General features: G+C 49.0%; 1 protein-coding gene across 2 annotated transcripts in view; it reads right to left on the bottom strand.

The window, feature by feature from the left end:
* Positions 1-12,240: 12,240 nt before the first annotated feature.
* Positions 12,241-16,473, bottom strand: part of MAML1 (mastermind like transcriptional coactivator 1) — a 40,141-nt gene continuing 35,908 nt past the window's right edge. For both annotated transcript variants that reach the window (XM_019716939.2, XM_074313334.1), the window contains exon 5: positions 12,241-15,718. In XM_019716939.2, coding sequence (XP_019572498.2) covers positions 14,739-15,718 — 980 coding nt within the window. In that variant the 3' untranslated portion in view covers positions 12,241-14,738. The remainder of the gene's footprint in view (positions 15,719-16,473) is intronic.

Here is a 16,473-nt window from a genome sequence, read left to right as displayed (position 1 = left end):
CATTATAGGTCTACATGATTACCATCTCCCAAAACCCATAAGTGGCAGGTTGAAAGGGAAATTTATGAGGGAGGGGCAGGCTGTTAGCACCTGAACCCCTCGTCAAACGTAGCTTTTCTGTTAGTGGAACGAGCAGATGTTATGTTGCCTCCGGACTGCTGCAACAAAAACTCCCACTCTCCCCTCTGAGGTTTCCTGGGTGGAACTTCCTGTTGCTGGAAGTAGGTGGCACAGAGGACACAAAAAAGCCCAGACAAATCCAGAATGTGAGTCCGTTATAAAGGAGACACCACCACCACCACCGTTCTTGTGCTAAGTGGTGCTGTGCTGATGGTTATGTTACACTTCCTGCTGGGTGCACCCCAGGGATCCTGTTTTACAGAAGGTGTAGCTGAGGCTCAGCACTGCAAAGTTTGTGCCCAAGGTCACAGGTACTGGAAGCCCAGGCTGCAGGACTTCCACTACCTCACCAGTCCCGAGAACTATGGCTGTGTCTCATGCTCAGCACTGCATGCCCTCAGCACTGAGTAGGTGCCAGGTACTCTCTCAACAAGTTGAGAAGAGTGAATGCCACAGCTCATGAGGTTAACTATGACAATGTCTTCATTGAACCTCTAACTTGTACAGGTGATAGTATATAGTACAAAGAAAACTTCCACAGGGAGGTGCTCTGGTGACTTGCTCAACATCATCTTCCTCCTCCTCCTGTTGCTCCTCCTCCTCCTCCCCCTCCTGCTTCTCCTGCTCCTGCTCCTCCTCCTCCAGCTCCTCCTGCTCCTCCTCCTCCTGCTCCTCCTCCTGCTCCTTCTCCTCCTCCTCCTCCTCTTCCTCCTCCTCCTCCTGCTCCTCCTCCTGCTCCTCCTCTTCCTCCTGCTCCTCCTCCTGCTCCTCCTCTTCCTCCTGCTCCTCCTCCTGCTCCTCCTCCTGCTCCTCCTCTTCCTCCAGTTCCTCCTCCTGCTCCTGCTCCTCCTGCTCCTTCTCCTCCTGCTCCTCCTCCTGCTCCTCCTCTTCCTCCAGTTCCTCCTCCTGCTCCTGCTCCTCCTGTTCCTCCTGCTCCTCCTCCTCCTGCTCCTCCTCCTCCTGCTGTGCCAGATGGGGTATATTATTTGACCATATTAACACAAGCTTGAGTAGAAGTGCAGCCATTGAATGTGTTGTTTTCCATTCTATCTGAAAACAGGATTAAAAGTTATTCGTATTCACGTAGGATGGACAAAATTACAAAGTTACAGTGTTGCCTGAGGACTACTTTAGTTGTCCCACCCTGTAATATGTAGGTTGGAGGAAACTTGACTCTCTGATCAGCCCCCAACATCACATTGATGATGTCGTGTGAACTGGCCTGATGAGTAGGAAGGGCTGAGCACATCAGAGGCCTTGGTAAGATACATGCCTCCAGAGGGTCAGTGAGGTGGCTGGTCAGCCGCGTGTCACACATCCACTGAGAAAATACACAGGAGTTTGGGCCACTGACCCCCTCCACAATCAAAAATCCATGTATAACTTTTGACTCCCTCTAAATTTAACTACTAATACCCTGTTTGCAGGAAGCTTTACCAATAACATAAACAGTTGATTTACACATTTTTTTATGTTATAAGTATTATATATTGTATTCTTACAACAAAGTAGTTGAGAAAAGAAAATTTTGTTAAGAAAATCCTAAAGAAGAGAAAATATATTTATAATATTTATTAAAAGGGTTCATATCATGCAATCTGCCTCTCCTTTCTTTGGGGGCCCACGTAACAGGTTACTAGGGCTTGACCAGAAAATTCCAGACTTGTTGATTAAGATTATTTTCCTGGAAGAGGTTGAAACTGCAATTAGATCAGGTACCAAATCTAGGTTTGGTGTTATGGGCTTTGGGAAAAAAAAAAAAAAAAAAAAAAAATATATATATATATATATATATATATGTGTGTGTATATATATATATATATAATATTCATGTATTGTATATATAATACATATGCTTTATTATATATAATATATATTGAGGGAGACATAAATATATACATGTACTCAAATATATTTCTATCTATGTTAAAAACCATGAGTTTGCCCTGATATTTTCAGTTCTAAATATAAAACCAGAATCTTTTCTAGCCGTCCTCCTTTCCCTATTTATAACTCCAACTTTCTCCAACAGTGAAAAATCTGGCTCCCTTTATCCACAGTGTTATTTACTTATTTGCACAGACAACAGCCTCAGAAATGCTACCCCTCGCCTTCAAAAATCTATCCCCTTGAGTTAAATATTTGTGTAGTGTTCCTTTTGTGTGCAATCCGAGGGCATATAGTCCAAATGTTGAAATATTGTTCCATTCATTTGTTTCTTATCCTTATGGATTTTTTAAAAAGAATGTAAAATATTATTATTATTATTATTTTTCAAAGAATTTAAAAATTTGCCTGGTCCAAGTGTCTGCTCAGAGATGCATCTCTGTCCTTCCATCCCACCCCACCCACACCTCTAGTAACTCGTTGGTTCGGTTTCTGGCTTATCTCCCGTGTTTCTTTGGGCACAAATGAACAGACATGTAAATTTTCTTACTTCTTCTTTCTACATGGAAGGTAGCAGCTGAACATGCTCTTTTGCACTTTGCTAAGCCTGGCTTAACACAACCCCCCGGATAGCTCACCACAAACTTCACTGCAATCCTCCCCTCTTTTTCTTCCTACAGCCATGGCCGAGGACCCCACTGTAGAAGGGACCCTAGTTATGGGCATTTAGGGTGATTCCAACATTTTGCAATTACAGGTGAAACTTCAATGAATACTTAGGTTGTATTTTTTTAATATAACAATTTTATAAAATCTGAATTTCTGAATAGTTAATACATTTTCTTGATTCAAATATAAAAATATAAAACCCAGGTACTATATAATTCTTTATTAAATAGATACTGACTTAAACATCATAGCCAAAAAGACTTTTTGGAGACATTCACTGAAATTCTCTACCTGGCAGTTTTAAAAGAGCTTAAAATCAGTTAGAAGGAAAAAACCCACAACACTGAAGATGTTCGTTTTCCAGAAGATCCTTACACACGTCAGGAGGCCACGGTGGTGGGAAATAGCCTTTCTCATCCAGAAGGTTCTTCTAGAGGCTGAAGGAGGGTGGGCTTTCAATTCACTTGTTTGGGGCCACAAAAGGCTTTGAAATGCTGATCAACTTATCATCTCTTCAACAAAAACACACGCAAAATCTTCCATTTGTATTGAGCGAGGTCTTCAGAAACAGGAATGCAGGAATATCTTGGGGGCTGGCCAGGCAGCACTACCTGTAAGACAGGTGAGGGGTGCAGGGCTGGGTAGGGGCTGAGCTATGACATGGCTGCAGCCTCTGCAGCCCACCCAGGCCAGCAGGTCTGGCCTCTGCACCTACAGCAACCAGACACTGAAGTGGGAGAGAATCTGGACCTGGCAGCATACGGGCCCACAGGCCTCAGACCGCGAGTTGAGCCCATGTGCGCACAACAGCTTAGGACTCTGGTCTCTTCCTGAGACACTCCAAAGACAGTGAGTGGGACACAGGACAGCCCGGTCACCACAGCTGCTCTCAGGCTTCACCGCCTTCCTCCCACTATTCAGTGCAGACTGCCCTCATATCAGCTTCATGGAGGGACATTTAGACTCGTGTCATATCCCCGTGGGTCTGAGCCCCCGGTCACCAGGCGCTACCAGTGTAGGTTGGCTGTGCTGATCCATTCACCACCAAGATTGGACCAAGAGGTGCCCTGGGGGTCAGCTGGGTGCTGACTGCATTGTCCCTCCTCCCCTGATGGTCAGGGTCACCTCCTCCAGCCAGCACAGCCTCCTACCTCTGCTCTCTTGGCATGAGGAGCTCAAGGGACCAGGCGGCAGCCGTTCCTTAAAGCTTAACGGGACTCCTATTGTGTCTGCTGGAGGATGCGGTTTCTCTTGGGACCCACAGAGTCTGAAGCTGCAGGATGGGAAGCATAAGCTCCCGCAGAGAGTCCGGGGATGGTCAGCAAGGGTGTTCTCCTTGTCTCCCGTGGTCCCTACCTATCGGAGACACAGCCTCATGTCCCAGTCACTGATCTAGGGCTCACACCCCTTCCCAGATGATGGCACCCTGTCCTCGCAAGGTCTTATCACCAAGCTGGCCTCTGAGCTATACTTTCGAACAGCCTTCCCATCACTCTTCAGGTTGGCAGCTTCTGGTGGTCTGGAGGGGATAGCACAGTGGACTCTGCTGCGTGTACCCACATGACATTGCTGTGGAGAGGGTCCGTTGGTCCAAGGTAATGCCAAACATTGGCCCCTTGGACAGTAGTGCTGGTCTAGGCTCACCAGCCAGACACACAGGCACACCTGGACCCTGTCCATTCCAGGAGGTGTGAATGGCTGGTACCAAGGACATAAGTGAGACTGAGAAACTGTCACAGACTGGGAGAGACTGGGGGGGCTTGACAACCTGGATGGGATCTTGAACCAAAAAAAAGGGGATTAAGGGACAACTGCTGAAATTTGAATAAGATCTGTTGATTAGTTAACAGTCTCTGTTTCAATGTTAATCTCCTCTTTTTAATTGTACTATTGTTATACGCATAAAACGGATGTTAACACATGAGGCAGCTATTTTAAAAAGCAACTTTATTGAGGTATATATTTTATGTACCATAAAATTCATGCATTTTAAACATAGAATTCAATGCCTTTTAGTAAATTTACCTTTTTGTGCCAGCACCCCCGTAATCTGGTTTGAGAACATTTTCATCACCCCGTATCCCCAGGCCACCACTGATCCGTTTTCTGGACATTTCATATAAAGGGAATCATGTGATATGTCTGCCACACTTAGTCTAATGTTTTTGAGGTCTTTCTACTATCACAACTTTTTGTGTAAGTCTGAAATTACTTCAAAATGAAAAGCTGGTGGGGTGGGGTGTGGAGGGCGGGGAAGAAAAGATGAGTCGCTGCCCCTTCCAGCGTGGGAGGGACCAATGTACCACCAAGTGGCAGGGTGGGCATCCAGCAGAGCCAGTCTTGGCTGCTGGGGCCATGAAGAGCCCCCACCACTGGCACCATAGCTGGTCCGTCATAAGCCCTTTTCCAGCCCTGGGGGCGGCTGGTGGCAGAAGCTGGTTGGTGCCCATTGAGACTGCAATTTAGATTCAACTTGGTTGAGTTTGCTGTAGTCTGCAGACATCTCCAGGGCCCATCGATCGGCTTTTGTAGGAACCAGACTGGTGAGTTCAACGGGCACATGGGAGGGATCCCACCACTCCTGCTTCCTACACAGCTTTTAGGGTGGTATTAATCTCTGCCTTTCCCTTTGGAATGCAGTGTTGCATTTCATACACTCTTGGCGGGTAGGAGCAGGTTCAGAGGCTTCCACTTGGCCGATGGGAGGGCTATGCAGTAGACAAGGGTGTCCATTCCGATTAAACATCAGGGCCAAGGAAACAAGCAGGCAGGACCCAGCCGTCCCTCTGTGACTGGGGCCTGGGCCAGGACTCCATTAATTGTGTGTGGCTCTTACTCCCTTAACTTGACTAGGGTGCCATGAGGACACTTGACATCCCCAGGAACCAATGTCAACTCAGGCCTCGTATCCAGCACCCCAAAGCAACCTAGAAATTCCTCTTCTCTGGGATATGGTTCTCTGAATAACTGGCGCAGGTCCCTGTGGGAAGCACCTGGAGGGTCGTTCCTGCATCACTCACGGTGATGTTGATGAAGGCTTCCTCGTGGGGTCCCTTCTCACCTCTGGCCAAGGGATTCTGAGTCTGATAACTGCCTCAAGTCTGAAAACTGGGCAATGTTCTGTAACTTTGTCCCGGGGCAGCTTTCTTCAGCCATCCAACCAGGGACCCATGGTGGACTCCTGGTTGTATAAGGGAAGCCAGCGCCAGGTCAGCTGCCCAGCCACTTGCCCCCGGCTACACCACGACCTGGCAAGAGCTTCCTAGCTCTCTGTGGGTCTGTTTTCCAGCCTGGCCCACATGACAATTATGGCTCCCTCCTGCCTCTGAAAGGTTCACGCTGCCACGTGGCCGTTGCTTTGGGATCTTCTCAACCCCATCGCTTTCTGCTACTGTGCTTTCTGTCACAGCCCAGTTCTGTGACAACATCTGCTACTGTCAGTCTGGGTCTCGGAGGAATCGCCACCCAGCTTCTCAACGATCTGGTACTCCTTTCCAGTGCACCCTCTTTTTGGTAAATGGATGTCCTCTGGTTCCTTTGTCAGAACCTATTTGGCTGATGGGTTTTGTGGCCCATCACTGATGTGGAGTGTGTCGCTGAGCGCTCGGCCCTTCCTATTCTGCCTGCTGCAGCGCTCCAACATTTCTGCTTCCCTGGGCCTCGGCCACGGCTTTCTCAATGATTCCAGAGTAGGTCCTGTGTTACAGCAGGCGCTCCCCTATGGATAAGGGCTCCCTGAAGCAATTTCCTGTTCATGCCACCCCCAGCCCAGCCCCTCCCCTGCACACTGCTGCTCCTGCCTGGTCACCTTGGCAAGGTCCTGCAGTGCCTACAGCATGTCCTTTTCCTCTCTTGACAGGCTGTGCACTTCCCCAGCCAGCTTATGTTATTACATGATCCTTGTTATTGGTTGGGTGGCGAGGAGGGAAGGTATGGAGCAGAACCCAAGGGGAGGTGACAGAGGCCTATGCATGATTTTCAAGCAGGAGGAAAGCACCAACCCTTAAGAGGAAGGGGTGGGCCCGTCTGCAGGCCCAGATGTTTCAGGGGCACCTGGCTTTCAAGGCTTTCTAGGGCATCAATCAGATGTCCCCATCCCAAGTGTCGGCGTCCCTCTGCTTCCTAACCAGGACAGTGACCTTGATGTAGCAGACGTGGTGGGATGAGAGTTCAACCTTCACACTGAAGTCCTGGCCTGGTCTCCTTAGCTTAGTCCGCTGTCTTTATAGGCTGGGAAGGAGGCTCTCTGACTTCACAGTTGTCCAGCTTTTCATTATCTTTCTCCAGTGGATCACTGACAGCCCCCCAGGAACAATCCTCTAATACAGGTTTTTAAAATTTTTATTCTGGTGAGAAGACTTAACGTATGTACCCTTTACTAAAGTTGCTAAGTGCACAATACAATGCTCTTGACTTGTACAGCAGCCTCTAGAGCTGATTCATGTCTTCACTGCGACCTTAAGCCGGTTAATTAGCATATCCCATTCCAGCCCCTCCCAGCCCCGGCAACCACCACTCCACTCTTTGATTCTATGAATCGACTATTATAAATACCTCACGTAAGTGGAATCACACAATCTCTGTCTTTTTTGGCTGGCTTATTTCACTCTGCATAATGTCCTCAAGGTCCATCCATGCTGGGGCATACTGCAGAATTTCCTGTTTGTTTTTTTTTGTTTTGTTTGTTTTTTACTATTTCCAATATTCTTTATTTCTTTCTGGTGATAATTTTTTTCAAGTTTCCATCTAGTATTATTTCCTCCACCATACATTATGTTCTTTGTATTTCTTGTAGTACAGAACTTCTGATGATTAATGCTAGTACTTTTTTTTCTAATCTAAAACTGTCTTTATTTCATTTTCATAATTTCACTGGAAAAGTATATATGTATATATATATATATATATATATATATATTTTTTTTTTTTTTTCTTCAAATTTATTTATTTATTTTTTAATTAGTTTCAGGTGCACAAGACAAAGCAAAACTTAGACGTTTATCATTTATATCCCTCACACTGTGTGAACCCCCCTCCCCCCATCCACTATCCCTCTGTACGTTCCCCAAATTAATTTTCAAACCCCCATGACCATCTTGTGGTTACCGACTATTTTTCAAAACCTCTCACCTTCCCCTTATCCCCACCCCCGCCTCTAGCAACCCTCTGTTTTTCCTCCATGTTTCCAAAACTGTCTCTGATTAGTTCATTCACTTATTCTTTTCTTTAGATTCCGCATATAAGTGAGATCATATGGTATTTGTCTTTCTCTTTCTGACTTATTTCACTTAACATAATGTTCTCTAGGTCCATCCATGTTGTTGCAAATGGTAAGATTTCTTTCTTCTTTATGGCTGCGTAATACTCCATTGTATAAATGTACCACAGTTTCTTAATCCAGTCATCTACTGATGGGCATTTCGGTTGTTTCCAGGTCTTGGCTATTGTGTATAGTGCTGCAATAAACATAGGAGTGCATAAAGATTTTTGAATTGGAGTTTTGGATTTCTCCGGATAGATACCTAGGAGTGGGATTGCTGGATCATAAGGTAGTTCCATTTTCAGATTTTTGAGATACCTCCAAACTGTTTTCCATAGTGGCTGCACCAATCTGCATTCCACCAACAGTGCACCAGCGTTCCCTTTTCTCCACATCCACGCCAGCACTTGTTGTTTGTTGATTTATTGATGATAGCCATCCTGACTGGGGTGAGGTGGTATCTCATTGTGGTTTTTATTTGCATTTCTCTGATGGTTAGTGAGGTTGAACATTTCTTCATATGTCTGTTTGCCATCTGTGTGTCCTTTTTAGAAAAATGTCTCTTCATGTCCTCTGCCCATTTTTTAATTGGGTTGTTTGTTTTTTTGGAGTTGAGTTGAGTGAGTTTTTTATAAATTTGTGATATTAACCCCTTATCAGATATATCATTGGCAAATATCTTTTCCCAATCAGTAGGATCCCTTTTTGTTTTATTGATGGTTTCCTTTGCTGTGAAAAAGCTTTTTAGTTTGATGTAATCCCACGTTTATTTTAGAATTTCCTGTTTTTAAGGCTGAATGATATTCCATTGTTTGTGTAGACCCCTTTTTTGTTATCCGTTCATCCATCAATGGGTGTTTCCACATTTTGACTATTGTAAATAATGCTGCAGTGAACACGGAAGTGCTAATATGTCCTGATTGATTAAATACCTAGAGGTGGGATTGCTGGGTCATATGGTAATTCTATTGTTAATTTTTCGAGGACCCTCCATATTATTTTCCATGGTGGCTGCACCATTTTGCATGCCCACCAACAGTGCATGAGGGGTCCATTTTTCCACATCCTTGCCGATACTTGGCCTTTGTTCCATGGGTCTTATAATTATTCCTTCCTTTAAACTTCTCCGAAGCCTAGGAGGTTGTGTTCCCCTCCCCGTGTTCTATGCTGTATTCCATCCTGGTGTCCCCAGGTTGAAAATCCTTTAACCAACGGCTCTCCACGCCCCACACTTACCAGTGATGGGCCCTCTTTGCAGGGTGGCTGTCAGTGCAGGGCTGGCTCTGAGAGCACTCTCAGGACTGGGCGGAGGGAAGCGGGACTGAGATGTGGTTGCACGGCCTCAGATGATCCCAGGGGCCTTCAGAGATGTCCCACAGTGAGGGAGGATCTGGGCCTTTGTACTGCACACTGACCAGTCTCCAGATACGGGCTGCCCTGGAAAGGGGCACAGCTGTAGGCAAGGCAGCTCCCTTACCCCGAAGGCAGGTCCCAGGAAGCTTCAGCTGTCAGTGGGCACAGCCAACATTCTTGGCGTTTGCAGGAAGGAGCCCCTCGGCCCTGAATGGCAGCTGAGCTCTCACTGTCCCGAGTGGCCAACTCGGGCTCAGACATGCCACGTTCTCTTGCTCTAGTCATCTAAGAATGTCATGGGGTGGCTAAAGGGTGGGATGGATGGAGAGGGTGCCAACAGAACAGGCAGGAAAAGATAGGTTCAACGGGACGAATGAGAGGCAGCTGCAGAGTTTGACTCATTGTGCCTGCAGCTTGGAGGGTAACATGACATAGTAGGTAGGACGGTAACATCTGCGCTCTTGCCTTGGACGCCCACTATATGTGGCAGGCTCTGCCCCGCAGTATAGCAAAGAGCCTTGGTGCATTTGTAAGCCCCAGGCACTTTTGCCTTGGTGGGCCACTTGTATTTTTTTTTTTTTTTTTTACTGCATTTGTAAAAAAACAAATACTATTTGAATAAGGACTTTTTTCCCTGGTTTTAAAATAAAATATTTTCGAGGAATGGCCCTGGTGTCAGGAGTGCTGAGTCCAAAGACGGCAACTATATAGCGCAGCTAGAGCCTTCATGACTCAGTAATTCCACTCTTTCCGTAACCTTGAGAAGTTCTGCTTTTTCCAGCTACGAGTGCAGCCTTCTGCATGAACTCCGTAAGCATCCTGGGCACAGCTGTTCCTGCTTCTGCCCGCAGCTTCCAGCAGGACGTGCTCCGTGTACCCAGGTTGGGGGAGGGTCTGAGGTTTTTCCTTCCAACCTTCATGAAATGGTCTGCACGCACTGCCTAGAGTCTCCAGTACAGTTTATTGCAACCATTCAGAGAGCACATGATCTGAAACGTCAGCACAGCCAATGCACAAAGCAGCAGGTGCATTACCAGCAGGAAGAGAAAGTGGAAAGAACCAGTCAGGCAGACTCATCCCAGCAGAAGACCAGCTGTTTCCTAGCCTTTGCCCACCACCCTGTGCCAGCCAGGCCCTGCGACTTCTAGTTGAGTTTAGCCACCAGCCTGGACCAAGTTCACAGGCAGCCACCACCTTCATCTTTCGACAGCTTTATAGCCAGATTGCCACTTCCAGGCCCTCTGCAGCTGGCTACCCTTCAGGTTGCCTTATTGCTAACGCTGCTAACGGCAGCGGCGGTCCAACCCCAGGGACTGACATGAGACCGTCTTGCCCTGGGCACCTCCCTGGGCGGGGCTGCCAGAGGCCCAGAGTGTTGCAGCTTGCACTGAGCCTGGAGGCCGCCCCCCCCCCCCATATGCAATGGTGTACCCTGGGTGTTTTAAACTGAACACATGCGTCAGCATGTTAATTTTGCTTTCTCAGCATTCCTCCCCTCCTATTGGCAGTGCCTCTTTCCCTTGGGGAACTTCTCCCATCCCCCCCCCACCCCCACCCCCCGCGCTGGCTGCCTCCTTTCCAGCACTCAGCCTATGAAATGTCCCCTCCTCCAAGGGGCCTGCCCTGACCTCCACATCTTCGTTGTTTTGGCCTCCTCTCCCCCTTGCGGCCCCAGCCTCGTCCATGTCCATCTTATCATTGTTTCAGTTTCTCCCCGACACTTACCCCTGAGATCAACTTGTTGACCTGCTCATGACGCTGTGTCACACGGACTGTGGGCTCCAGAGAGCAGGGGCCTGGCCCTCTCAGACTGCCGCCATCCCCGCTCCAAGTGTAATGCTTGGGCCCAGCACGTGCTCTGTAAACATGTGCTGAGCCAACTGTCCCTTAGGGAACTAGTCTCATCGCCCCCAAAGCCTGGCTGTTGACCCATGACAGGCACGGGATGGTGGCAGAGCTTCAGAGGTCGGGAAGTCTGGCCCTTGCCACTCCCGAGGCCTGGTTGTTCAATGCCCCCTTTGATGATGGGGGTTACCCGATAACCTTAAGAACAAGCTGGGGGCAGGGAACTTGAGGTTTTTAGTAGCCACATTTCTTTTCTATTGGCTCGCAACATCAGAAGCCCAACAGCACCATCAGTCCAAGTTACCATCTTGAAAACCTTCCTAAATATTTAAAGGAACTGCTTCGGGCCTCAGCGGACGAAGCACTACAGGTGACTTGACCATCCTGACAGCAGTTCTGATGGCTGCTCAGTTACCTAAGCGGTGCTACTGTACCGCCACTGAGCTACAGCCTTTTTCTGCATTCAGAATTGTTTTTAAGGATGGCTTCTCAGAATTGGACTTACTAGGTTGGACAGACGGCATGGACATTTTAAGGAGCTTGAGACCTTTTGCAAAATTTGTTCCCATGACGGTTGTACTAGAGCCAGGACGGTGTCACCCATCTGTTACCCCAACAGAATAATCTCACTTTGTTCTAATTTGCACTTCTTTGATTACTGATGAGGGTGAAACTTCCCTGAAACACAATATTGAAATTAGGCCAATTAAAAACCGTACAACGGCTACTGCACAGTCAATAGACTACAATATAATGTAAACATAACTTATATGCACTGAGAAACCAAAACAATTCATGCGACTGGCTTTATTAAAATACTTGCTTTCCTGTGGTGGTCTGGAAGGAACCTACAGGATCTCCGAGGTCTGCCTGTAAAACATTTCAACTGCGAAGGACCTGAAGTATTCCTGAGTGACGTCAGTTCTAATTTCATGTATCATCATATAGTGCAAGTTACTCAGAGGTAACCAAACACCCTCTCCCCACCCCAATGCTCCTCCATATGTAAACAGCTAAGTCACAAAGGAAAATCAACCACCAAACAAGTCATCACAGCCCACCTCCTTCTCGGCTGGCACAACCTCATGAAGGCAATACACAGGCAGTTTCCATACTAGCAAAATACTTTTATTATTCTATAATGATAAAACAGAAAAGTCAAGATTTCTTTTTGGTGTATACCAGTTAAGGGAAGTAGAAGAATAAGGGGATTAATAGGGTTTTTGTGTACTTTTGATGACAATAAAAAGTTCATACCAACTGTTCGCCATAAAACTTAATCATAGCCCCCCCGAAACACATATATAAAGGATCATAGTTTTAAAATCTATAAAAGTAAAAAATATACAGTCAGAGCTCTAACGCTTATTCCATCTTTAATATAAAATTGTAAACATTTATTTACACAAAGCAAATGTGTGTCACAAAGTCCGAGCACCCTTTTCTTTTGAGTCATGGCTCCTGGAAGTCGGGGGGGGGGGGGGTCCTGAAGCGGAGTCCTCTCCTCCTGACTCCCCAAAAACCAGGTTCATAAATAAAGCCACGGGCAGCTCCCTGGGGGGACCCCAGCATCACATTTTATTGCTCTGACACTGCAGCAAGTGAGCAGCCTGCTGTGTGGTGGCCCCAGGACTAAGGCGGGGGCAGCCCTCCCTGGGGGGGGTGGTGCCCTGGGGACAGAGGTGAGCAGCAGCCAGAGGGACACCAATGAGGAACAGGGCCCACCACCAGCCTTCAGCCCGCTTTTTTTGGTAGAAAACCCGCGGAAGTCACCCTCTTCCCCTTCAGATTGGGGAACTCACTCGGAGGGTGGAGTCTTCACTGACTGATTCGTTCCCTTCTTTGAGAGCTAAATTCAGCATCTGGGGAAAGCAGGGAGGGCGGTTCAAGGGGAAATGGTCCAACACCACCATTTGTGGGGGCACATGGCTACTAAAGAAGAGGATCTGAGGATCCAAGTACCCCCATGAAGGCACTGCTGGTGCAAAATCACGACCAATGTGTACAAGCCTCTATTCCTCACCACAGCCACTCAGGCTGGTCGCATGAGTATCTTCCTTGGCTCAATTCTTTACATATGACGCTCCTTGAACACCCATTTTGAGACTCCAGAGAAATAAAAACGGACTTGCGGTTTCTCCAGAGACCGCTCAGCATAGAAGCCACTCTTTAGGGTACCCTTTTCTCTCCAACATTCTGTGTGAAGAAGGGCTCTCGCCCTGTGCTCACCATTTTGTTTTCCTGATACCGAAGTGCTTTCTCCATCTTCATTTTCCACAAACAGGCCACATGTAATACTCTGTTTTGTGGACTCTTAGCTTAGTCAAGTCTATTAATTCATAGACCTTAAAAGAGAAATCCACTTGAACCTTCAGAAAGGATGCATTAGTGTTATAAAGCAATTCTCTTTAAAAAGTGCAAGTCATCTAATATGGGAGTGGCAGGAGTAAAACAAAGTGGAATTCCTCCCTCAGCCGGGCCTCCCTGTCAAACAGGGCACCTCTCTGATCCTCTTTTCCGCAATGCTTTCCTTCCTGGGAGGGGTACCCTCCTGCTGACCATGCTAGGGCTCCCTAGGGAATTTTAGTGACTCTCTCTTTTCCCCTCCAATTAGTAAATCGTTGCCTTAAAGAGATTTTTCCATTTGGGCTGAAGAGAGAAAAAAAAGCGGAGGCATAAAGAAAGGCCATGGGAACTGAAGACGGGGTGGAGAAAAGACATCTGTGCACAACTCAACGACCACCTCCCCAAGCTGGTAAAATATAAGCTGTCAGAGAAACTGCAGAGAATGGAAGTGACGACAGGAGGGGACACAGGCACCCCAAACACTCCATGTCAGCATTTAGCCTGGGGGCTGCCTGGGGGACTCTCCAATGCTAACCTGGAAGAACAGAGTCTGGGAAGAGAGCTGCTGGAAAGATGGCATCTGTCACTAGCTCTGCCATAGCACAGCACCCGCTCCTTTTTGGCACACGCAGTCACAGCCTTCACTTCCGGAAATGATTCCCTAGTGACCGCCCCCTGCCCCCAGCCCCTGCAAGCTGACGCAGAGCAGGAATAAAAGAGGGTGTCCATCAAAAGGAAGCCCCAGGTTTCCAAAGCCACTTAACCAACTTCACCACCACCTGCCCTAAGCTGTTTTAAAACCTTTACAAAATTTAATCTTTTCTATGCTACAACTGCAAATAGTTCTACATAAAGTTTCAAGAAAAACTTGTCCCCAACACTGGGGCAAGAGGGGGATCTTGGATGAAGTCAACATGATGGCACAGATGTTTATAAGCCTGAAACCATAGGGTCTCACGATTATAACTATTGGTTTTTCGGTCACTTGGATAGAAAACCACCTGTAGAACCCTGTCCTGCTGTCGCAACACCTGGCAATGACACCAGCAGATGGTCGGGGCCAGCCCGACAGACCACAGCTGCCGAGTCGCAGCCGTGGGCTCTGCAGACCCCGGTCAGGCTAGGCCTCGGCCCCGGGCTCTGCTCTGCCCACCGGCACCCTGGGCCATGGGCTTTTGGTCCAAATAGTTGCTCACTGTTGAATATGAGAACAGAAATACAGGATGTAGGAACACTGACAACACCACAAAGGATTCCACTACTGAGGCCCCAGAAGATCGTCCAGGTCGTCCATCCACTCTTCCGAAGTCCTGTTCTTCAGCAGCGAGTCCATCAGGTCAGCGTCTCCAGCCATGCTGGCCAGCCCGCTGCCAGCCGGCTGCCCACTGTAGGCAAAGGGCAGCTCCTGGGCTGCGGTCCGCACGGGGTAGGCCTGGGTGCAGTGCAGTCCCGCCCGGCCACCCATAGGTGGGGCAGGGCTCTGGCTGAAGGCCCCCAGCTCAGGCCCGCCCGGGCTCAGGCCCGGCAAGCCTTGCTGCGGGGCTCCCTGGGGAGGTGCCGGGGCGGGGGCACTGGTCCTCTGCTGCGCACTCATGGGTGCCAGCATGGGCCCTGCGGCAGCTGCTGAGCTCATGGGAGCCATGGGCCGGCTGGGCATCGCCTGGGAGAACTGCGGGCTGGACATCTTCAGGTGAGCCTGCTGCATGTGGAAACCGGAGGCTGCAGTGAAGGGGCTCACAGGGCTGCTCCCTGCGGTCTGGCCACCCAGGCTGGGCATTCCCTGATGCTGCCAGGGAGCATTCTGGCCTCCCATGGCCGCTGACACCCTTGGGACCTGTGGCTTAGTTAAACCAGAGTTCAGGGTCCCCTTATTGTGCTGTTGGGAGAGGCCAGGGCTCCCCAGAGAGTTTTGTCCATAGGCAGCTGAGACTGAGGTGTTCTGGCCCACGCTGGTCTGCCGTGGCACGTGGGCATGTCCGTTGGTGGCCTGTGGTGGGGGCTGGGCAACTATCTGGGTTATGCCGGAGGCCATGCCATAGAGGCTGCCCTGCGGTATGCTCTGGGGGCCAGTGAACTGAGCCACACTCCGGTCCTGCTGGCCTGAGGCGGAGGGGAGAGAGGAAACTGAAGTGTGTCCAGGGCCCATTGGCATCAGATTCCCGGCCTGAGGGAACACTCGAGGACAGCTGGCGTTAGATGGACCCAAGTTGTTCATACCAGGCACGGCAGCAGAGGACCCTGGAAGAGAGAGAAGATCCTGCCAATCGAGCTGGTGTGCAGACACCTCCGAGACCCAGGGTCAGCTGCTCTCCTGTGGCGGCAGCGGCAGAGTCAGAAGACCACTTATCTCATGGTCCCTGCAGCTTCAGAGAACAGAGCCCTGCGGGCCCATGGGTGACAGGTGGGAGAGAGGCCGGTCTGGAGTAATGAGGAGACTATGACAGACTCAGAGGAAGGGGTAACACCTGAGGGGCGGGGAGCTGGTGCACTGGACAGCTCCCCTGCCCAGGTCTATCCCATCTCTGCTCTGCAGCAGGACCCCAAGAACCTGGGAGCTGCCTCTGAGAGGTGAAGACTCCGTGTGGTGTGACAGGGATCCCACAGGGTGCTCAGCAAGCTGTGGGAGCACAGGGGACAGACGCTCAATAGCTGCGGAGATCTGGGGAAGGCAGCAGACACGGTGGCAAACACAATGGGTTTTAGAAGGGTAGAAGTTTAGAGAAACATTCTTCTAGACAGAGAAAAGAGCGTGTGCAAAGGTACGAAGTTATGAAAGGGTCTGTGCGGGGAAAGAGCCCAGAAGCTTAGAGACAGAACTGCAGGGACAGTCCCGGCTGGACTCAGAGCTGTGGCTGCTACGTGAAGGATGGGGCTGCACAGCCAAAGGGGAACTGGACTGCGACCGTGGCCGAGACCCTGCTGGGCCGGGACTGTGCAGTCACGTGGATGAGGGTGCACAGTGAGCACTGGACGGTGGGGTTGCAAGGTCAGAG

This window comes from Rhinolophus sinicus, linkage group LG10, assembly GCF_036562045.2.
Source record: "Rhinolophus sinicus isolate RSC01 linkage group LG10, ASM3656204v1, whole genome shotgun sequence".
In the NCBI taxonomy this organism is placed as follows: Eukaryota; Metazoa; Chordata; class Mammalia; order Chiroptera; family Rhinolophidae; genus Rhinolophus; species Rhinolophus sinicus.
This window is presented reverse-complemented; position numbering and strand designations above follow the sequence as displayed.